This window comes from Erinaceus europaeus, chromosome 2 (assembly GCF_950295315.1).
Source record: "Erinaceus europaeus chromosome 2, mEriEur2.1, whole genome shotgun sequence".
NCBI lineage: Eukaryota > Metazoa > Chordata > Mammalia > Eulipotyphla > Erinaceidae > Erinaceus > Erinaceus europaeus.
Window position 1 is genome coordinate 200517532 of NC_080163.1, and position 23749 is coordinate 200541280.

A 23749-nucleotide genomic window follows, 5' to 3' on the forward strand; every position below is an offset into this window, starting at 1 on the left:
GACCCCATCAACATAAAGTGATATAGCTATATAGTATCAATTTATTTTTATTTATTTTTTTTGCTACCAGGATTATTGCTGGGGGCTCCTAGTGGCTTCTATCCTTCCTTCTTTCCTCCCTTCCTCCCTCCCTCTCTTTCTTTCTCTCTTTGTTCTTTTCTTTTCATCTGACAGAGAGAAATTGAGAGGAAAGGGGAAGATAGAGAGGAAAAGAGAAAGACACCTGCAGACCCGCTTCACTAGTAGTGAAGCTTCTCCCCTGAAGGAAGGGAATGGGGGCTCAGACCTTGATCTTCACAAATGTAATGTGTGCACTTAACCACCCACCCCTTATATCATCAATTTAGTCCTATCTTTTATTAATTTTATTATTTACTTGTTTTATTAGGGAAATACTAATTTGTGTATGACCGGTATAGTCCGATCTCCCAAAGAAATTTTTACTTATTTTCAGTAAAATTCTGGTTTCTTGGTGTTTTTTGTTTCACCATTTATCAGACACAGAGACAGAGGGGGGTGGGGTAGGAAGGAATGCCACAGACCAAGCTTCCTCCAGGGCAGTAGGGGGCCGGGCTGCTATACTCAAGCAAAGCCCATGTCCTGTCCAGGGATCCATCTCTCCAGCCCTGAAAGAACACATTCTTTTGACTAATGTTTAACTTTTATCTTCAGCAGATTACACCTTTCTAAACATCAAAGCCCATACATAAACTTAGATAAGTTGCCTTGACTTTTGAACTATAGCTGCACATGCCTGACTGGTCCACATATTCATCCTACTAAGAACACGTGCCATGGCCAGGAGGTGGCACACTGGGTTAAGTGCACACACACATTGCAGTGCACAAGGACCCAGGTTCAAGCCCCTGGTCCCCACCTGCACGGGGAAAGCTTCACAAATAGTGAAGCAGGTCTGCAGGTATCTGTCTCTCTCCCTCTCTCTTTCCCCCTCCCCCCTCAATTTCTATCTCTACCCAATAAATTAATTTTTTTTAAAAGGAGGTGTGCCTCCTGGGGCTTTGTCCTTCTTGGATGATGGGGAGTGGTTCAAAACCCCAGCTCTGTGGAGACGCCTCTAGAGTTTCATGTTGACATCTTGAATGTCTTTCCCTTAACCTCTGAGACAAATGATCGGGAGCCTTCATCTCCTATTCATATTTTCATCTGTTGATATTGTGTCCTTTGGGACAAAATGGATGAGACTAGAGGTAATTGTGTTTAGTGAAATAAGAGATGAAAGGAAACTACCGGGTGGATTCACTCATAGGTGAAATCTAGAGAACTGATAACACCTGCACTTAAAAGAAAAAGCAGAAGCAAGCAAACTGTTTCTGAGACTTGTGAGAACTCTGGTTATCTTTGGGAGGTGGGAGGGTAGGAACACAGAATTCTAGTGGTGGGTGTGGTGTCGTGTGGAATTAGACACTCTCATTTTACAATCTTATAACCGACTATTAATCACAAATAAAAAATGAAGAAACAAAATGTCTCATCTGTGCGTAATCAGGGACCGCATCTTTATTAATAACATATTATTTATATATTCTTTACCCCGTCTCACAGCTTTGTGATTATTGTATCAAAGTGTAGTCTTTTACTACTTGTATGTCTTTATTGATACTATACTGTATCAATATTTAATCCTCTGTTGTTGGATATTACTTCACCTTCTCTCTTATAACAGTCATACACACAGTGTGTGTGTGTGTGTGTGTGTGTGTGTTATGCACGTCATTCCATCCTTGGGATCGACTCACAGACTAGAATCACTGGGTACAGTGCCGTTTCCCCTCACCAGTAATGTGGGTAGTCTGCTGTCTCAGGTGCAGCCTGCGTCTCCACAGGCGACCTTGGAATCATTTCATCGACTTCTAGGGAAAAAAATCCACTCATGTATACTGAAAGAAAATGACGGGACTTTACATATATGGTGGTAGCAACCCTTTATGGTACAAAAAGGGGTGACAGAAATGAAACTTAAATGATGTGCTTTCTTATAGTCTCTCCCTCTCTCTCTCTCTCTCTCTCTCTCTCACACACACACACACACACACACACACACACACAGTTTCCAAAGTTCCCTTATAGTAAAAAGAAGGGCAGTGGTAGAAACTTTTTCTTCCAGATGGCAAAGCATTTGTCACACAGTGAAAATGGCTATTTCAGCACCAACAGAATGTAACTATATGGTTATAAGTTTGTCCTTACTATTTAGTGCTTTCTTTCCTCAATATCAAGGGGGTGATGTATTGGGCCAAATACCTTTTTTACTTACTCGAGTTGATCATCTCTCTTTTGTAAAAATTCTTTATTATCTGTATTTATTTATTGGCTACAAGCAGACAGAAATTGAGAAGGAAGGGTGTGATAGAGAGAGACAGAGAGACACCTGCAAGACCACTTCACTACTTGTGAAGCTTCTTCCTCACAGGTGGGGACCGAGGGTTCGAACCAGGGTCCTTGTGCATTGTAACATCTGCACTCAGCCAGGTTTGCCACCGCCTGGCCCCAAGTTAATCATCTCTCTCTCTCTTTTTACATAAGTGGGTACTGATGATAGTCATTTACTAATTAGAGACTTTTCTTAAATAAAATCAACTAAATAAAAAAACCTTTATTCTGGAATATATCATAGCTCCAATATACACATATTGTTGTTGTTAAAATATTTTTAATATATCGGCAAAGCAGCATCAGTGTACAGAGAGTTTCAGAGTTTTGTGACTGCCTTCAAAAGAGATATTTGTCTACAGGGGTTTTAACTTTTTTTAAAAGGATTTTATTTATTTATTAATGAGAAAGATAGGAGGAGAGAGAAAGAACCAGACATCGCTCTGGTGCATGTGCTGCTGGGGATTGCACTCAGGATCTCATGCTTGAGAGTCCAACGCTTCATCCACTGTGCCACCTCCCAGACCACAACATTTTTTTCAAAAAAAATATGTATTTAATAGTGAGAAATTGAGAAGGGGATGAGGGTAGAAAGGGAGAAAAAGACACCTGCAGCACTGAGTAACTTCTCTTCAGGTTTCCCTTATATAGATGGAGACCGAGGATTTGAACCCGGGTCCTTGCACATGGTAACCTGTGTACTCAACCAGGGGCACCACTGCCTGGGCCCCTGTTGGCATTTTCTGAAATGCTAAGTTGACCTGAAGTTTTGCGGTGTCAGAGGCCCTGGCTGGAGTCTCACCTGCTTTGTGCTCCAGCGTGACAGATATGCCTAAGCAAATGCCCTAAAGGGACTGTCAGCCATGAAGAAAGAGCTCTCACAGCCTTGGTGACCTTCCCAGATCCTCACTGGGAGGCACAGTCAGTCACAGGAATGAGTCTTTTGGCAACCACCATCTTGGTGGCAGATGTGTGAGCTCCACGACTGGCACAACAACGGTACCTTGTGTATTCAATCTCCCTAATGAAACCCCAAGGCAAATATCAATCTTGCCACTAATGACCATATAAATGGGCCCCATGCTCCCGGTACACTGAGCTCTGCACAACTAATTATTTCAGTCATCTTCATATGGTCCCATGAGGTGGCTGAGTGCTTCCTCTGAAGCACAGACAAGGTAACAGACTGATTCTCCCCTCTCTCATGTGTGACGGTCTGACAGGGGTGAAGTGGTATCTCATTGCTCTCTTTATTGACATTTTTCTGACAGTCAGTTACTTGGAGCATTTTTTCCTATGTCTGTGGCCTTTTAGATCTCTGGTGAATACTTCTGAAATGGGGTCATTCTTTTTTTTTTTTTTTTTTTTTTTTGCTGAGTTTGGTGAGCTCTTTCTATATTTTGGTTATTAGCCTTTTGTCTGATGTATGGCATATAAAGATCTCATTCTGGAGTCTCTCTTTGGGTAGAGGTTTCTTTTGCTGTACAGAAGCTTTTATTTATTTATTTAATTTATTTAAATGTTAATTTTTAGTATTGGATAGAGGCAGAGACAAGTTAGAGGGGAGGGCAGATAAAGAGGGAAAGAGAGCCCCAGGTATCCCCCTAGAGGCACAAGAAAATGAGGGGACGGTACTGCTTCACCACTCATCAGGCTTTTCTTCCGTAGGTGGGGACCAGGGGCTTGAGCCTGCACTGTAATGTGTGCATTTAACCACCTGGCCTCTTCTGTATTTTTTTATTATTATTGGAGGATTTAATGGTTTACAGACAGTAGTAAAATACTCTTGGTGCATGTGTAACATTTCTCAGTTTTCCAAATAACACTCCATGCCACCTCACCCCCCAACTAGGTCATCTTTCACCATCATGCAGATGTTTTCCAACCTGATGTAGTCCCATTGGTTTATTATTGTTTTAGTCTTCCTTACACTTGGATTGTGTCATTGATGCTGCCTATAAAAGTTAGATGGAAAAGAGTTCTGCCAATATTTTTCTCTAAGTGTTTGATCGTTTCTGGTCTAACATGCCAAGTCCTTGATACATTTGGAGTTAACTTTTGTGTGTGATGAAACTTAGTGGTTTAATTATCTTCATTTATTTATTTATTGGATAGGGACAGCCAGAAATTGAGAAGGAAGGGGGCGGTAGGGAAGGAAGAGAGACAGAGAGACATCTGCCACACTGCTTCACCATTTGTAAAGCTTTCCCCTTGCAGGTGGGGACTGGGGGCTTGAACCTGGGTCCTTGCACATTGTGACATGTGCACTCATTCAAGTGTGCTGCCACCTGGCCTCCGAAACTTAGTGGTTTACATCTAGAACTGGAAAGACCACCTGTATGTGCATGGGGTGGGCCTGGGTCTCACTGCTATCAGGCTCTGAGCAGATGTGGAGTTGTGGCCCCGGTGGGAGTTTGCACACTTGGTAAGCAAGGTCTTACCTTAGCGCTTCCTGTGCCCTGCACCACCCCGCCTGCCCCAAGACACACACAGACCCACTGAGTTACTGTAGGGATTCCTCCCTTATCCCTGGTGAGCCCTGGTGTGGAAGGTTGTAACCTCTTCCTTCAGGACCCTCTTTGTTCTCCTTGGTCTCCTCACAGCATGGTGCCAGGGAATGTCTATCTGTCCTTCTTGTGGAGTGACCTTGCTCCTCTCTCCGTATGCTCCGTATGCTGAAATATCAGCTTTGACCCAGGCTCCCAAGCACCAGTTTGAGCCAGTGTCATTCCGCAGATACTTCCCTGTCTCCCCTGGCCAACCGCTCTCTGCACTGCCTTCTTGAGAAGAGCCAGGGGTACAGTGAAAGCCACCCTGAACCCAGGGATAACCTCATCCATCTCTTACAATGTGCTCTGCACACTTGGGTGGAGATAACAGAATGGGCATGCAAAGCTTGAAGCTCTGAGATCCAAGGTTCAGTCTCCGGCACCACCATAAGCTAAAGCTGAGCAAAGCTCCGGTGAAAAGGATAAAAAGAAAAAAATGTGCTACACTCGCCTCTGAATTCTGTCTCTCCAGTTAAGATTGCAAGTGGCCTGTTTGAACGTTGTTGTTGTTGTTGTTGTTGTTATTGGATAGAGACAGAGAAATTGAGAGGGGAGGAGGAGATAGAGAGACAGACAGAGACACCTGCAGCCCTGCTTCACCACTCGTGAAGCTTCCCCCCTAAAGGTGGGGAGCGCGGACTTGAACCTGGTTCCTTGCACCCTGTAATGGGAGCACTTAACCAGGTAGGCCGCTACCTGGCCCCACTATTTCTTATATTCTTTAGGGAGTGTATATTAAAGTCCCTTTAATTGTCCCCTCTTCCCTGGAGTGGGCATGACTGTTCCTTCTGTAGTTGCTGTTCACAACAGGCTACACAAATCCTGCTGTCACTGACTGGCTGTGCCCCTGTAGCTTTCTTTTCCCTTTGCTTAATACTCAACCCAGTCATCCCTTTGAGTTTGGCCCCCTCCAACCCCCGCCCCCAAAGATTCCCTGACAGGCCACCTTTTGAAAGCAAAGGATTCCTCCAAATTTGTGCCATGTCCTCAGGGTGGGGACTAATTATGAGGTTCAGAGCCCTCCTCAGGTGGCAGGCACTGCAGAGGGACAAAAATACCGCCTTGCTAAATTGAGAACAGCTGGGGCTTGTGCAGGGCGGAATAAAAGGGCCTGCCAGTGGGTGGGTGGTGAGGACGCCTGCTGCCTGGAGCCCAGAGCTGGGGCTAAGCTCGCTCCCTGCTGTCTGTCCCAGTGGGTAAGTGCCTCCCCAGCTGGCCCACTGGCCGCCTGCCTCTCTGGCTATGGCAGCTGCTATGGGATTCCTTTATTCCTTCATTGCTCGTCCTTGCCAGTTCTTTCTGTCTGTCCAGCATGAAGTAGGATACATCATCTGTCTTTCCCTGCATTCTTCTGAGGGTTGTCTGCTTTGTCCAGGGGTTGCCTCTCTGTTGGAATGGAAGAGGACAGGCTGAGGCAGGGCCACCATCAGCATCGGGGCTGTGCCTGGCTTGAATCTCTTGTGAACTCCTAGTTACAGCTGGGGAAGTAGCACCAAGGTTCGTGCAATAGACTGAGACTCAAAGGGTCAGGTTCAGTTCCCAGCACAGCCACACAACCACACGTCAGTGCTACGCACTGCTCTCCAGATTTTTTTTTTTTAAGAGGGAAAATCAAAAGTCAAACTGATGGTAGTTAGTTGTGGGAGCCGTTCAGTGCAGTTTTGAATTCCTTCTTTAAGATTCCCAGGAAAGATCCAGCCTTGGGAAGGCCTGGTATGACCTCTGGAAGGTTCTAGCTATTGTGACTTCACGGTTAGCAACAAGTCATGGTGTCTGATGAAGTGCTTGCAGTATTGGGTCTTGGCTTTTATCTGAAGAAATTGAGAAGGACTTGATGGTGAAAGATGCTACCATCTGTACCGACACCAACTCAAAAAGTACCAGGGACCCCTCAGGTGATCTGATTCTGTTTCTCAGACACACCCCCTCTTCTGACTGCGCTAGCTGTGCTCTGACAGTACAGTCAGCAAAGAGCTTTGACATTTGACCCTGGGTTCTGGTGATGGTTTGATTGTGGAGGGGCTGGCCCCAGGCTTTTCTTATCACCCCCTTTTTGTTCTCTTTTCACAGGTAGGATAGGAAGATCTTTGGGGAAGACAGACAACCACCTGCCTTCCTCTCCTGTTAGTGGGAGCTTACAGCAGACAGGTGCATGGGAGGACAGCCCAGCCATGGCCACCTGTGACCAGGTGCTAGGAGGCTCAGTGCACAGGAGCCCATGTTGATCTCGGGGACACAACCTTCTGCAGAGAGCAAAGATCCAGCAGCCCCTCTCCGGACCCCAGGGCTGGGGGAAGCATGGATATCAATATCATAGAGACGGCAAAGCTGGAGGAGCGCCTGGAGGCCCAGGCCGGAGAGCCGGCCAGCACCTACACCCGACCTGCTGTGCCCACCACAGAGGAGGAAGAGGAGGAGGAAGGCAAGAATGGCGGTGCCAGCAAGCCCAAGGGCCTGGCCAATGGACTGCGCAAGGGCGCCAAGAAGTACCCGGACTACATCCAGATCGCCATGCCCTCCGACCCCAGGAACAAGTTCCCCCTGGAGTGGTGGAAGACGGGCGTGGCCTTTGTATATGCCCTCTTCAACCTGGTGCTGACCACGGTCATGATCACGGTGGTGCACGAGCGGGTCCCCCCCAAGGAGCTCAGCCCCCCTCTCCCAGACAAGTTCTTTGATTACATCGACCGCGTCAAGTGGGCCTTTTCTGTATCAGAAATCAACGGGATCATACTGGTCGGCCTGTGGGTGACCCAGTGGCTGTTTCTCAGATACAAGTAAGTGGCTCCAAGGAGGTGGCGAGGCCGAGGGTGTTAGAGGGGTGACGGGGAAAGGTAGCTGTGTAATCCAAACGGTCTTTTGGGACTTTATCTCATTGATTCCGCCATTCACAGACATCTGATGAAAGGCTACAATCCAAAGATTTGGGAAGGGCCAGGGAGATAGCATAGTGGTTCTGCGAGACTTTCCTGCCTGAGGCTCTGAGGTCCCAAATACAGTCCCCAGCACCATCAGCCAGAGCTGAGCAGTGCTCTGGTTTCTTTCTGTGTCTTTTTCTATATCTCTCTCAATAAAGTAAAAAATTTAAGTCCCCCCTCCAAAAAAAAAAAAAAAAAGATATACTAGGCTCAAGAAGTAGTTCACCAAGTAGGGCACCTGCTTGCCCACACGTAGACCCAGGATCTGGCACTGGAGGAGGCTATGGTACTGTGACACGTCTCTCTGTGTGCCTCTACCTAAATAAAACAAGCCCAGTGAAATCACACGTGAATGAGACCCTATGACCAGAAGAAAAGGGAGGGAGGGAGGAGGGATCTGCCACATAAATCCAGTTGCAGGGACCACGTAGCGGTGCACCTGGTTGAGAGCACACATTACCAAGCTCAAGGATCCAGGTTTAAGTCCCCACTCCCCACCGGCAGGGTAGAAGCTTCAGGAGTGGTAAAGCAGGGCTGCAAGTGTCTTTCTTCCTCTCTATCTCCCCTCCCCTCTCAGTTTCTCTCTGTCCTAGCAAATAAACTAGGAAAAAAAAAAAAAAAAAGGAAAAAATGGCCACTGGGAGCTGTGGATTCGTAGTGTCAACACCAAGCCTCAATGATAACCCTGGTGACAGTAATAAATAATGCCTGAAGCTCCAAAGTCCCAGATTTAGTTCCCCTGTGCCACCATAAACCAGAGCTAAACAACATCTTTTTCTTTTCTTTTTTTTTTTTTTGACCAGAGCACTGCTCAGCTCTGGCTTATAGGGGTGCAGGGGTGCAGGGGATTAAACCTGGGACTTTGGAGCCTCAGGCATGAGAGTCTCTTTGCATAACCATTATGCTATCTGCCCCCCTTCTTTCTAAATTAAGCAAAGATGGTTTTTGATTTGCTGGTGTTGGAACCCCAGCTCTCCAGCATGCCCTTGACTGCAGAACCATCTTGCCGACCCAACCTTGATTTTTTTTGTTTGTTTGTTTTGCTTTAAGTGATTCTTAGTATCTGAGGGAGAGAGCAGAATACTGCTTCACCAGGAAGTGCTGGGGATTGAACCCGGAGCTGCTGGCATAGGAGGGCAACACTCCAGATCCGTGCCACCTTCCCAGCCCTGGATAAACATTTCTTGAGCAAGCTGGTGGGCACAGGATGGGTGAAAGGATTTTGCAACTGTGTGGGTGCTGACTGGCAGGGTGGCCCAGCTTTGCACCACAGAAAACAAAACAAATCCCCAGGATATGACAATAAACAAAACTGTGGTGAGTGAGTCTGAATTTGCAGTTTTAAAATGCAGTTCTGTCTTCAACCAGCTTGGGGCTGTGGTGTTTCTGTGATCCTGTTGAAGACACTAGAATGGGAGTTATTTCAAGCCCTCATGCTGGTGTTAATTCAGAAAGGAAGCCTTTCTCTCACTTCTCATAGTGCGCTGACTGCAGTGTGTTTGAGGCTGCCTTCTACTCAGGAGTTCTCAAACTGGATATTTCTTTTTCTCTTGCCCTCTGCTCACAGTGTTTGAAGAAACTGAATTTAGAGCTGGGTTCCTGCGGTTTTAAGGTGTTGCATTTCCTAAGTAAACTGGTCTTCTGGCTCCCCAGGGCACCACAGAGGAATGCTTAGTCCCTTGGCTTGGTTTCAGCCTCCCCCAAATTGAAACAACAGGAATCAGAAAGTGCTGCTGGGCCAGGTACTTTAGCTTTGAAGATACATAAAAATAGCCTGAACTCTGAAGCGGTTCTCTTTCTGTTTCCCTTTGAGTTGTGATTCTTTCTCCACAAATAAAATTAGGCCCCTCAACTTGACTCCCTCTTTCTTTTCATTCATCACTGAGGTACAAGTTCTCTACCCAGTGTTTAGTGATTAAATCACCAGAATGGGAGTTTGATCAAAACTCCACCTATAAACAGCAACACTGAAGGTATAATGATGCTTGTTGACACAACTGAAAAATTCAGAGTCAAATGGGATTTCATAACTAATGCCATAGAATCGTTTTAAGAAAGAGGAGGGGAGGGGAGGGAAAAGGAGAGGAAGACGGTTCCTGTTATCTCAGATCAGTTCTTTTTTTTTTTAAATTTATTTTATTTATTTTTTCCCTTTTGTTGCCCTTGTTGTTTTATTGTTGTATTTATTATTGTTGTTGTTGTTGTTGGATAGGACAGAGAGAAATGGAGAGAGGAGGGGAAGACAGAGAGGAGGAGAGAAAGATAGACACCTGCAGAACCTGCTTCACCGCCTGTGAAGCGACTCCCCTGCAGGTGGGGAGCCGGGGTTCGAACCGGGATCCTTATGCCGGTCTTTGTGCTTTGCGCCACCTGCGCTTAGCCCGCTGTACTACAGCCCGACTCCCAGATCAGTTCTTTTTAAGACTATTTCTCTACTGAGCACAGCTGAACTTGGAATTACTTGAATGATTATAATTAACTCCTAATAAACTTGCTGCTGCTTTTAAGATTTGCTCATTTATTTATTTTTTATTTTCATACATACAGTGGGGACGCCAGAACAGTGCTTCTGGTATGGAAGTCTGTGTTCTACCAGTTCTGTTTCTCATTCCTGTGATCTAACCATGTGGAGTGTAATAAAGCTTTTTTATTGGGACCTGGGGCTAAATCAAGGAGGAAAATCTTTTTCTTTCATTCTTTTGTATTTTTACTTTTATTATTTTGTTTTTTGCCTCCTGGGTTATTGCTGGTGCTCGGTGCCTGCACTAGAAATCCACTGGTCCTAGAGGCCATTTTTCCCATTTTGTTACCCTTGTTGTTGTTGTTGTTATTATTGTTGTCATTGCTGTTGTTGTTGGATAGGACAGAGAGAAATGGAGAGAGAAGGGGAAGACAGAGGGGGGGAGAGAAAGACAGACACCTGCAGACCTGCTTCACCACCTGTGAAGCGACTCCCCTACAGGTGGGGAGCCGGGGGCTCGAACCGGGCTCCTTATTCTGGTTCTTGCGCTTTGTGCCATGTGCGCTTAACCCAACTCTCTTTTTTTTTCTCAGTTAAGTCAAGATACTTGACACTCTTTTTCATCTGTCTTTTCAGAACTAGAAATGAAGAATTGGGATAACAAGCCTTGGAAAGAAATGTCTTGGGGGCCAGGTGTTAGTAGACCTGGTTAGATGCACATGTTACAGTATGCAAGGACCCGGGTTCAAGCCCCCACTTCCCACCTAAGGGGTGGGGGGCAGGGAAGGAAGCTGTGCTTCAAGTCTCTCAGTCTTACTCTCTCCTCCCCCACTTTCCCTTTCCCTCTCAATTTCTGTCTACTCAGTGAATAGAAGAATCTTACAGAAAACCAGAACTTCATATACCAGTCTGGGTGGCTTTTTATCCCTGTATTTGAGCTCCAAAAAAACTGGCATATCCTTAAAATGACTACTGGAGACAAACAGCTAAATATTTTATCTATAGATGATTTAAAAAAATTATTATCTTTATTTATTGGATAGAGACAGCCATAAATTAAGAGGAGAGTGGGAGAGATAGAGAGGGAGAGAGACAGAGAGATACCTGTAGCCCTGCTTCACCACTCACAAAGCTTCCCCCTGCAGGTGGGGACCGAGGGCTTGAACCCGAGTCCTTGTGCATTGTAACATGTGCAGTCAACCGGGTGCACCACCACCCCTACATGATTCTTTAAATTAGAAGTCCCACCAGTGACCTGAATGAGACTTTAATCTCCATCAGACCACTGTCTTGAAGGAAAATTAAAATAATCCAGACGCTGGAAATGGCCTCTTTCTCCCCCCACCCCACCCAAGCATTTGATCAGTCCTCATTTTGAGTCTGCTCTCGGTAGAAACGGGTAACATAAGTACATGGGAAGTCTTCCCTCCTTAATTCTAGGGGCCTGTGGACCCCACCCATCTCTTAGTCCCAGAGCCCAGGATGTATGGTCCCACAGAGACCCTGCCCTGAACCAAGGACACAGCACGGGGAAGATCAGAGCTACTGCTGCTTGGGACAAGGAGCTCCAAAAAAGGGCAGTGAAAAAGCCCTTATTTGACTTTTATGCCTGTTCAGCCCAAGAATGAGGACACCATTCCACTGCTCTGTGTCCTTACGAGCACACGCTAGGGGTCTCCAAAGCAGAGTTCTCTGCATGTCTCCAGCTGAGCTGATGTCCTGCCACTAAACAGAATCTCCTCCGAGCATCTCCTTTTCATTTTTACTTAGTTATTTTTTGTATAAGAGATACAGAGCGAAGATAGAGACCAATATACTGCTCAGCTCTGGCTGATGGTGGTGTTTGGGATTGAATCTGGGATTTGGTAGCCTTACACTTGGAAGGGGTGTGTGTGTGTGTGTGTGTGTGTGTGTGTGTATGTGTGTTACGATTGTTTATTTATTTAGAGACAGACACCTGCTGCGCTGCTTTACCACTTGTGAAGCTTTCCCCCCTGCAGGTAGGGGACAGGAACTTGAATTCGGGTCCTTATGCATTATAGCATATGCACTCAACCAGGTGTGCTACCGCCTGACCCCTATTTTTTATTGTTATCTTTATTTATTTATTGGATAGAGACAGCCAGAAATCGAGATGGAAGGGTTAGATAGAGAAGAAGAGAGACAGAGAGACACCTGCAGCACTGCTTCACCACTTGTGAAGCTTTCCCTTGCAGGTGGGGACCAGGGACTCGAACCTGGGTCCTTGCACATTGTAATACGTGCGCTCAACCAGGTTGCGCCACCACCCGGCCTCTATTTTTTTTCCTCAGGAATTTTAAACTTTATATAGGAAAATTGAGAACATTTACATGTTAGGTTGAGAGAGAGAGAAAGAGAGGGGAAGAGGGAGAGAGAGAGAGAGAGAGAGGGGAAGAGGGAGAGAGGGAGAGGGGGAGAGGGGGAGAAGGGGGAGAGAAACGGAGAGAGAGAGGGAGGGGGAGAGACTTTTTTTTTTTAAGGAAGGTATGTCAAGATGCTAATTCCCAGACTTCCTCTCAAAGAAGACTCCAATCCAGGCATAGGCCACACACACACACACACACACACACACACACACACACACTCTTTATTTTAATGTGAGAGAGATACAGAGAGATAAGAACCCTGCTCAGATCTACTTGATGGTGGTACTGAGGATTGAACCTGGGCCCTCAGATCCTCAGGCATCAAAGTCTTTTATAGAACCATGATGCTATTTCCCCAGCTCTGGAAATCTTTCTGCAGAACTACTGTGCTATCACCCCCACCCTACCCTCTGAACTTCTCGATGGCTATGGGCAGACCAGGTCACTCCTGGCCACACCAGCACACTCTTCAGGTGGGCCTGCTAAGCTGCTACAGGGAGCACCTATCTCAGGCCCAGTGAGCACCTGTCTCCCTGTCTGTCTAATCATGTCCCATCTCCCCAGCTCATTAGTGATTCCTCTGGGGCTGGGCCTGCTCACACCTCTGGTGTGTTCCCAGGAGAGGGTTTGTTTGAGTGCAGTGAGGGCTGGGAAGGTGGAGCAGCTTCGTTGGATTCTCTGGCCTAGAGCACCTTGCTAGAAGCCTTTTCTAGAATCCTCTTCTGGGCCAACTGCCCTGAACCTGTCCCTTGTGCAGGGCCCAGGCCCACTGAGCTGAGCGAGGACACACCAGGCTTCGTATCACTTGCAGGGCAGCAGCTCACAAATGCAGCTTGCGTCCCTGTGAAGCTGTGTCCCGTTGGGGCTGTCCTACGCCTGTCTTTCCTGCTCTGTCCTGCAGACCGTCCTCGCCACCAGCCCTGCCCACACACACCTGAGCTCACTCCTCACTCCTCCTGCTTCTCCAGGTCCATCGTGGGACGCAGGTTCTTTTTCCTCATCGGGACCTTATACCTGTACCGCTGCATCACCATGTATGTCACCACCCTGCCCGTGCCCGGGATGCACTTCCAGTGTGCGCCAAAGGTGAGTGGGTGCCTGGAGTACCCCTGGGTTCAATCTCAACATCACCACATGCCAGAGCTGAGAACTCAGAGGTGCTCTGGTCCTCTGTCAGTCTGTCTGTCTTGCGCTTAAGAGAAGGACAGCAGCCAAGGAGGATCTCACCATTCTCAGCACAGGGAAAGTCACGGGTGGCCCATGGTCAAGGCAGTGGGTGAGAAGGGATGCCATGTAAGCCAGGTTTATGGTTCTACCAGGAAAGGTCAGTTCTTCTCAGACCCTTGGGGGTCAGGTGGTGCTGGGTTAAGGGCACACTGATATCATGTTCTAGGACCCAGGTTCGAGCCTTCACTCCTACAAGGAGGAAGCTTCACAAGCAGTTCTTCTTCTTCTAGCATTTGCCCTTCTTCCGTAGCCAGTCAACAGCGTCAGGTTGAGCCTGATGTAAAGTTTCGAGACCTCCTTTGAATCTGGAGAGGCGGCAGTCGTTGACTATGTGGGTCATAGTCTGTCTGTAGCCGCAGGGGCAGTTCGGGTCGTCTCTGGCTCCCCAGCGGTGGAACATAGCGGCGCACCGAAGCAGGGCTACAAGTCTCTCTCTCTCTCTCCCTTTCCATGTTTCTCTGTCCTATCAAATAAAATAAGGAAGTAAACCTTTACAAATAAGGGGCAGGAGTAGATAGAATAGTGATTATGCAGGGGCCGGGTAGTGGCACACCTAGTTAAGTGCAAACATTACAGTCTGCAAGACCTAGTTTCAGGCCCCTGGTCACCCCACCCATGGGGGAAAGCTTCACATAGCAGTGAAGCAGGGCTATGGTGTCTCTTTGTCTCTCTGCCTCTCCCTTCCCCCTTGGTTTCTGTCTCTATCCAATAAATAATAAAAGATTTTTTTAATGGTTATGCAAACAGACTCTCATACCTGAGGTTCCAGCATTGCAGGTTGAGTCTCTTGCGTCTCCATAAGCCAGAGCCAAGCAGTGCTCTGGGAAAAAGAATAAAAATAAAATGACAACAACAGTAAGGCATGTGCTTTCTAAAGTATCCTGTGAAATCGTCTATCTCACTGGTCACTGAGCAGACAAATGCTTAGGGTGGAAGGAACAAAAACAGTACATTTCCCAGAAGTCAACAGCCTCCCTGCCGCATAATCTGGGGAGGCTGTGAGGATCTGTAATTAAAACAGTGCACACTGGGAGCAAGAACACTGGCTGAGTTATGGTGGGACTAATTGAAGGCAGGGGAACATAATGAACACTTCTAGGGGCTTCTGCGACGTGTTGCGACGTGTCCAGTGGGGAGATGACCACAGGAAAGCAGGTCCGCCCAGACTGGCGACGGGTGCGGTCTGCAGGGATGGTCATTTACAGAAGGACATGGATTAGAGGCTGTGCCCTGTGGAAGACGTGCAATTCTCAAAGCCGAGTCCTCTGTCCCTTGTCACTCCCCGACTCTCCCAGGCAGCCTGAGCACAGCTGTCTCTGTGGAAGGGCCCGGGTTCATTCCCTTAGCCTTTCATTACGGGGCCAGTGCCGTCCCCCTTGGGCCTAGCACGCTGAGGATCCCTTGGAGAAAACTGGGACCCTCACACATTCTTGTCTGTCCTCTTTACCCACCCCATCCTGGAATGCACTGCTGACAGCCCTCCCTGAGCCACTGGCCCACCCTTCGGTACGCTGTCTCGAGAAACATCTGTCCTCAAAGTAGGTCTGAAGTGTGGTCCAGTTACCAAGGCTCCCTGGATTTTTTTTTTTCTCCTCCAGAGTTACTGTTGGGCTCGGTGCCTGCACCATGAATCCACCGCTCCTGAAGGCCATTTTTCCCCCTTTTTGTTGCCCTTGTTGTAGCTTCGTTGTGGTTATTATTATTGCCATTGTTGATGTTGTTCGTTGTTGGATAGGACAGAGAGAAATGGAGAGAGGAGGGGAAGACAGAGAGGGGGAGAGAAACACAGACACCTGCAGACCTGCTTCACCACCTGTGAAGCGACTCCCCTGCAGGTGGGGAGCTGGGGGCTCGAACCGGGATCCTAATGCCGGTCCCTGCGCTTTGCATCACATGTGCTTAACCCACTGCACTACCACCCGACCCCCGACTCCCTGGATTTTTAAACGCACCAGGCCCCATGTGAGAACGCTGGACTGGAGGCTGGGAGATAGCTCTCCTGGTAAAGCTCACACACCTTGCTGTGTAGTGTCAGCACTGAGCCCCAGTGATAATCCTCATGGCAAACAGTGAATATAAATAAGTAAATAGATAGTCACACCCCAAAAGACAAGGCAGAGCAGCAGTATTTGCCCCCTTGTCTGTGTAGACCTGAGATGCACTAACCCCAGTGAAGGGACAGGTAGGAGCCTCTGCCCTGGGAAGAGGAGGCTGTTGAGCTAGAGGAGTGAGCAGCTGAGGTCGTATCCTGGGGCTCTCAAGTAGGACACCTGCCTGGGGACACTGTGGTCCGAAGCTGCAGGATCCTCCCTGCTGGACCTCACAGCCCCATGTGCTGTGTATTTGCCAGGGCCCAGGGGACGAGGCAGATCTGATAAAGCCCTCGCCTGGGGACTGTGCTCCATGGCCCAGGCACACGGAGCTCTTCCGGGTGCCCTGTGGCTCTGTCAGCAGCTCTCATCTTCCCTGGTGTGAACCACCCTGCCTTCTCCACCCTGCAGGCTTCCCTGCCCTCATACTGGTGAGCTTGGCCTCAGGGCTGCTCACTCCTGGTGACTTTTTTTAAAATTAATTTATTGAATAGAGACAATGAAATAGAGAGTGAAGGGGGAGTTAGAGAAAGAGGACCTGGGTGGTGGCGCACCTGGTTAAGCACACACATTCCAGTGTGCAAGGACCCAGGTTCAAACCCCAGTCCCCACCTGCAGGGGAAAGCTTCAAGAGCAGTGAAGTGGTGCTTCAGGTCTCTCTCTGTCTCTCTCCCTACCACCCTCCCTTCTCAATTTATCTGTCTCCATTCAATAATAAATAGTATATAATGAGAGAGAGAGAGAGAGAAATTGAGAGGGAAGGGGAAGATAGAGAGGGACAGGGGCAGAGAGACACCTGCAGCTCTAGCTCACCACTCATGAAACTTTCCACATGCTGGTGGGGACCAGGGGTTTGAACCTAGGTCCTTGTACACTGTAGTGTGTGCGCTTAACCAGGTGCGCCACCACCTGGCCCCCTCTCAATTTCTGTTTCTATCCAATAAATAAATTAAAAAAAAACTTGTAAACATTTGAGAGAGAGAGAGAGAGAGAGACACACACACATCTGCAGACCTCCTTCACTGTTCATGAAGCTTCCCCCCTGCAGGTGGGGACCGGGGCTTGAACCTGTGACCTTGTGCATGGTAATGAGTGTGCTCAATCAGGCATGCCACCACCTGGCCCCCCATTCCTGGTCACCCACAAACATACTCTCTGGGGTGTGTTGCTTGGGTTGGCCTCAAAAGCTCCTGTCCAAACTCGGGGTATCCACTCCACCTCCAATGCCCACCCAGCTTCTGTTTTCCCTTTCAGTGGGGTCCTCCAAGTGTCAGATTTCCAGGCCCACTGACTTTTTATTTGAGTAGCTCAGAGTAATGAATTCAGGACCTCAAGTAACTGCAGTACCACTGAATGCTCCTCTGGTTAGAGTTTCTATTATTATTATCATCATCATTATTATCATTATGAAAAAGGGAGAGAAAGAGAGAGAAAGAAAAGAGACTTCTCATCATTACTCCCCCAGCCATGGTGCTCCCATGTACCAGCATCAGGGTCCCGGTTTGAGCCCCTGGCTCCCCACCTGCAGGGGAGTCGCTTCACAGGTGGTAAAGCAGATCTGCAGGTGTCTGTCTTTCTCTCCTCTCTCCATTTCTCTCTGTCCTATCCAACAACAATGACAGCAAAAGGTCTTGAACCCAGGCCTTTCCACTAGAAAAGGTATGTACTCTACTGGGTGAGTGATCTCCCAGCCCCAGATCCATAAGGTTTAAAGAAAAATCTTTTCTTTTTTAAAAAATATTTTTATTTATTCATTTATTGTTAGATAGAGATAGAGAGAAATTGAGAGGGGAGGGAGACATATAGAGGGAAAGAGACAAAAAGACACCTGCAGCCCTGCTTCACCACTTGTGAAACTTTCCCCCTTGCAGGTGGGGACCAGAGGCTTGAACCTAGGTCCTTGCTCACTGTGGTGTGAGCACTTAACCAGGTGCACCACTGCCTGGCCCCTTCTTTTTTTTTTTTTTTTTAATTGCCAGTAGGGTTATTACTGGGTGTCTACCACACCTGGCAGTCTTTTTTTTTATTTTTTAAATTTTATTTGCTAGGACAGAGAAATTGAGAGAAGGGGAGATAGGGAGAGAGAGAAATAGAGAGACACCTGCAGACCTGCTTCACCGCTCATGAAGCGTGCCCCCCTGCAGTGAGGGCTCGAACCCAGATCCTCGTGCATGGTAATGTGTGTGCTCAGTCAGGTGCGCTACTGCCAGGCCCCCTCTCCGTGACTTGCTCAGTTAAAAAGAAAACCTCACCAGCAAGATGCTCACCTGGGGAGTGAGGGGGAGAGCTCCTCTGCCATGCATGCAACCCAACTTCCAGCCCAGATGCCCCTCTCCTTCAGTCTTGTTCTGTCTTGAGCCTTGAGCAGTAGGAGCAGTGAAACTCCTGCAAGGACAAAAAATAAAATAACAACACTGGGGCCAGACGGTGGCACACTGGGTTGAGTGCACATGTTACCATGTGCAAGGACCTAAGTTCAAGCCCCCGGTCTCCACCTGTAGGGGAAAAGCTTCACCAGCAATGAAGCAAGTCTGCAAATGCCCCCAACCCCATCCCTTTCCCTCTCAAGTTTTCTCTGTCCTATCCAATTAAATAAATATTGTTTTTTTAATCTTAAAAAACAAAAAACAGGGGAGCCGAGCAGTGGCGCAGCGGGTTAAGCGCGGAAAGCACACGGACCAGCATTAGGATCCTGGTTCGAGCCCCCGGCTCCCCACCTGCAGAGTAGTTGCTTCACAGGTGTCTGTCTTTCTCTCCTCCTCTCTGTCTTCCCCTCCTCTCTCCATTTCTCTCTGTCATATCCAATAACAACGACAGCAATAATAACAACAACAATGATGATAAACAACAAGGGCAACAAGAGGAAAAAATTTTAAAAATTAAAAAAAAACCCAGTAACAGTAATGATAAATAAACAACCTGCTTGAAAAGGAAAACCACACAGCCTCTTTGAGCATCACAGGGTCCAGCAGGAAGCAAGTTCCTTTCCCTTTGTAAACTGCCCTGAATTCTGTTCCCCTTCAGCTCAATGGAGACTCCCAGGCCAAAATCCAGCGGATCCTGAGGCTCATCTCAGGTGGAGGGCTGTCCATCACTGGCTCGCACATCCTGTGTGGGGACTTCCTGTTCAGCGGCCATACGGTCATGCTCACACTCACCTACCTGTTCATCAAAGAATGTGAGTCACCAGCCCTCCTGGCCACCATGTTAGTGGTTGCAGTGTCTGTGTGTGTGTGTGTGTGTGTGTGTGTGTGTGTGTGTGTGTGTGTGTGTGTGAGGGGGGGGGGGGGAGATGGCACTTGGTTGGGTGTGACTGGCACACCAAAGGCCGAGGGCTTGACTCTAGCTTTCCTCTAACACAGCATTCTTCCAAAATGCTCCCTTCCTGGATAGCGTTTCTTTTTTTAAAAATTATCTTTATTTATTTATTGGATAGAGACAACCAGGGGACCAGGGGCTTGAACCCAGGTCCTTTAGCATGGAAATGTGTGCCCTCAACCAGGTGCACCACCACCTAGCCCCAGTTTCAGTTTCTAAAACCTGACCCAAGCACATATCACCCCACTTTTGTGCCATGAGGTCAGAGAATGCACAGAGAGCCTTATCCAGACCCCACCTCCTCAGAGCTGTGCGCTTAATCAACTTCAACCAGCTTCCGTAACAGGCTGAGGCTGAGGCGATCTCATTTTCTCTCTGCCTCAGCCTCGATGGAACATGGGAGGCACAGAGCCCTACGTGAAAGAGGCAAAGCTAACAGAGTCCATTTGCTCTGGTCACTTAGTACCTTTCCTTTGTGGCTGTGGCTGTCGTGAGTGGATTTGAATGCATTCATGAGAGCAGATGACAGCCTGAGGCAAGGCCTGTTCTGTGAGCTGACACAGCTTTCCACAGTTGTGCAAATATTTTCACCAGGGACTGGGTTGTTCTGTAGAAACAAAGCAGCCCGGAGGAGTCAGCCTAGTCAGGGGCAGTGAGCACCCTGCTCGTGGAGAAAACTATCTGACCCAGTTATGGCAGCCAGGGCTGGGGTCCCCACACAGACAGGGGTGGTGTGGGTATAGGTAGGGGCTCGGTTCCTATTTGTGTCATCTTAGCTGCATGTCTTAGAGGCATGCTGAGAGCAGAGGGGATGGCATTTTGCCATATTTGTTTGAAAATGATAGTCTTTTTTTTTTTTTTTAAAGCAAAATAATTGGGTTGTCAGAAAAGTCATGACTTTTTTTTTAATATTAGGTTTCCAGAAAAGTCATGACTTTCTTTCTTTCTCTTTCTTTCTTTCTCTTTCTTTCTTTCTCTCTCTTTCTTTCTTTCTCTCTCTTTCTTTCTTTCTTTCTTTCCTTCCTTCTCTCTCTCTCTCTCTCTCTCTCTCTTTCTTTTTTCTTTCTATGTACCCCTGTTCAAGTCATGACCTATTAAAGTCAAGGTCTGGGGAGATAAGCATAATGATTAGGCAAAAAGACTCACAGGCCTGAGGCTCCAAAGTCTCAGGTTCAATCCTCAACACCACCATCAGCCAGAGCTGAGCAGTGCTCTGGTATCTCTCAGACTACTATGTTTTTCTGTACAAAAATTCATCATGACTTTTCTGGCAATGCAATAACATTGACATTAGTGTGCATGTTACAGGATTCCCGGAGTATAGTTCTGTGTGTGTCTGCCTCTGTGTGTCTGTGTGTAGGTCTTTGTGAGTTTGTTTTCTGTATCTCTGTCTGTGTGCATGTCTGTGTGTATCTATTTAATGTGTTTCTTTGTGCCTATGTGTGTCCATGTCCTCCTCCTCCTCCTGGTGGCTCCCTGGCCTGGTTCTCCCCCAGGGTGATGGGGTGGGAGGGCAGCACCCCCCCCCAGGCCACCCTAGCATCACAGCCCTCCCCTCCCCCTGCAGACTCCCCCCGGCACTTCTGGTGGTACCATCTGGTGTGTTGGCTGCTGAGTGCTGCTGGCATCATCTGCATCCTGGTGGCCCACGAGCACTACACGGTGGATGTGGTCATCGCCTACTACATCACCACACGCCTCTTCTGGTGGTACCACTCCATGGCCAACGAGAAGGTATGGGGTCCTCAGGGGGGTGGGGGGCCGGGTCCCCTCATGCATACACATGGGTTGGTTCCTTTGCCCAGGTCCCCATGTACCCACCCTGCAGCTGAGTGGCCTCCTCTGTCCATTTTCTGTCTTGTCTGAGAGAGAGATGCTGGAACACTGCCCCATCACCTGCGGAGCTGCCCTGCACCATCTTTAGTGCTCCATGTGGTGCTGGGGCTTGAACCCAAGGCCTCGTGCAAACAGTCTCATACCTGAGGATCTGAAGTCCCAGATTCAATCCCCAGCACCACCATCAGCCAGAGCTGAGCAGTGCTCTGGCAAAATCGTAATCATAATAAATAGTGGGAGGAAATGGCTGCTGGGAGTTGTGGATTCGTATAGCCACCACCAGGCCCCAACAGCAACACTGGTGGCGATAAACAATTTAATAAAGGAAACGTCAGGGTGCAGACCAGGAAAATGGTATCTCACATTTCCCCCTCCTTTGTGTAGAACCTGAAGGTCTCTTCACAGACGAATTTCTTGTCTCGAGCATGGTGGTTCCCCATCTTTTATTTCTTTGAGAAGAACGTTCAAGGCTCCATCCCTTGCTGCTTCTCCTGGCCGCTCTCCTGGCCTCCTGGCTGCTTCAAATCTTCCTGCAAAAAGTACTCCCGGGTCCAGAAGATTGGAGAAGACAATGAGAAGTCCACCTAACAGGCAGACGCAAAGGTGTTGGCTCTGACACCAGAAGTCCTCGCTGTAACCAAAGGTATAGTTTGGCTTTTTTTTTTTTTTTTTTAATGTTAGGAGAACTGACTGATAGATGAAGAAGTGGACCAAATTTTGTGTCAGTGCTTTGGAAGATGAAGGAAGTATTACCTTGGACTATTTTTTCTACTCCCTCCACCCCCCAGCAAGAGCAGCCGTCCTATGCCACCTCCTTCCTGTGTAGCCAGCTCTGGGGTGGGGGGGGTGGTCTTGAGGACAGCGGAGCTTACCCATGAGGTGCCAAAGACCCATCCCGGGACTCCCACCTGAAGCAGCAGCCCTTCTCCACTCAGCTCTCTACTTCACAAGTTCAGGTTTTTATTTTGTTTTCAGGATTTCTTTGCTCCCCTCCAAGGTCTGAAGGATTTGTTAATGTTTTCAATAAAATATCCAGATATATTAAGCCACCATGTAAATAGAAATATACACACAGAGTGGTGTGTAGCCTCAGGGCCTGATCAAGGCTGGAGGCCCCGGGGTTCAGAACTGAAGGTGCACCACGCTCCCACCCTGCCCTTGGGGCAGGACCAAGGGAAGGCCTGGGTGCCCAGCCACTGCACAAGGTGTCACTTTATTTCCTTGAATGATTTTGTAGCAAAAGAGGAGGGTGACCTAGGAAAATAAGGAAGTGCTTGGCACTTTCAGCCTCCAGCTGAAGATTTCTCCGGGAAACAGAGACCCCTGGGGGCACACCTCCATGCTGTCTGCCCCACACCCAGGCCTTGTACCAGAAGAGCAGTCTGCACCCCAGGGTAGAGGGAGAGCTGTTTCAGAACTTCCTGCCTTTCCACCCCCACCAAGGCAGCTGGTCACACGTTACTGAAACCTGTTTGTTCCTGGTGACCACCCCCTGTGGTGTTGGAAAACCAAGATGAAGTCCAGAGGCTTCATTCCTTCAGCAGAAGACAAGTTCTCTCACGGACTGGTCCTTGGGACATGCACCACAGCCAGAGCACCTCACGTTAGCCCCCAAACTATGCCAGGTGGCATTCACTCAGTGAAGGGGGACAGTCGTTTCTAAAGTTCTTTCAGGTGATGTAATAATAATATAAAAGCATTTTTTTAATCCTGTCAAATTGAAAATTGAATGTTAGGAGATTCGGTGCATTGCTTGATGCTGTTGAATCTCAGGAAATTCTTAGCTTAATTCCCTGAGACCTTCAGTCACCTCAGAAAAAGACAAGGAACCTTAAGCTATTATCGGGAGGCCAGGGGAGGGGTAGTGAAAGGAGGTACTTACTAATATATTGAGGGTGAATGTTTCCTTCTGCTTAGAATGAGAAAGAGAGAGAGAGAAAGAAAGAGAAAAATCCCTAAATTTAGTGTTACAAACTAGTCAGTCTTGATTTAATACATAGCATTGGCCTTTAGACTCTAAGCACAATCCCCGCTTGTTCTGAAGGGCTCCTATCTTTGGTGCTAACACTCTGTGTCTGCCTGCAGTCTGTTGTCTTCATGGGAGAAGAGCTGAAGGAAAGGCAGGGAAAAATAACTCTCTAATCTGATTATTTCAAGCAAGAATCAGAACCCTAAACAGCCTTGGCAGCCTGTGAAAGGCTGGATATCTTGTGGTCCCCCTCCTTCCCCCCCCCCCCCTAAATAGACCAATAAGAAACACAGTGACCACTTACCTGGTGTGTTTTGCCATAATCCACATCCTTGTTACCTATCCGCCTTTATTAAATGTTGTCAAGAAGTTTGCTTCAAATATTGGTTTGGTTTGTTTGTTTTTCACTTCCTGTTGTCTGTGAGGCAGTGTCCATCCTTGGGCCTAGGCCTCCTAACGCTGGTTTACTCCTTGAATTTTGAATCCCAATGAGCCTGCACTGCTTTCACCTTATTCCTATCACCCCTTTACTTCAAATCAAGTAAGACAAAACTAGGGTTCTGACTGTGGGACACCCTTCCAAGGGTAAACCTGGCATTTCAT

The 23749-nt window shown here is 47.8% G+C and overlaps 1 protein-coding gene across 5 annotated transcripts in view; it reads left to right on the plus strand.

Moving 5' to 3' along the window:
* SGMS2 (sphingomyelin synthase 2) overlaps positions 1-23749 on the plus strand; it is a 62026-nt gene extending 38277 nt beyond the window's left edge. For 4 of the 5 annotated variants that reach the window (XM_060186265.1, XM_060186269.1, XM_016193139.2 and 1 more), the window contains exons 2-6: positions 7011-7717; positions 13675-13792; positions 19048-19201; positions 20909-21075; positions 21562-23749. In XM_060186265.1, coding sequence (XP_060042248.1) covers positions 7239-7717; positions 13675-13792; positions 19048-19201; positions 20909-21075; positions 21562-21765 — 1122 coding nt within the window. In that variant the 5' untranslated portion in view covers positions 7011-7238 and the 3' untranslated portion in view covers positions 21766-23749. Of the gene's footprint in view, positions 1-3509; positions 3570-7010; positions 7718-13674; positions 13793-19047; positions 19202-20908; positions 21076-21561 lie in introns of those variants that run through there. The other variant, XM_060186266.1, reaches the window with a different exon arrangement.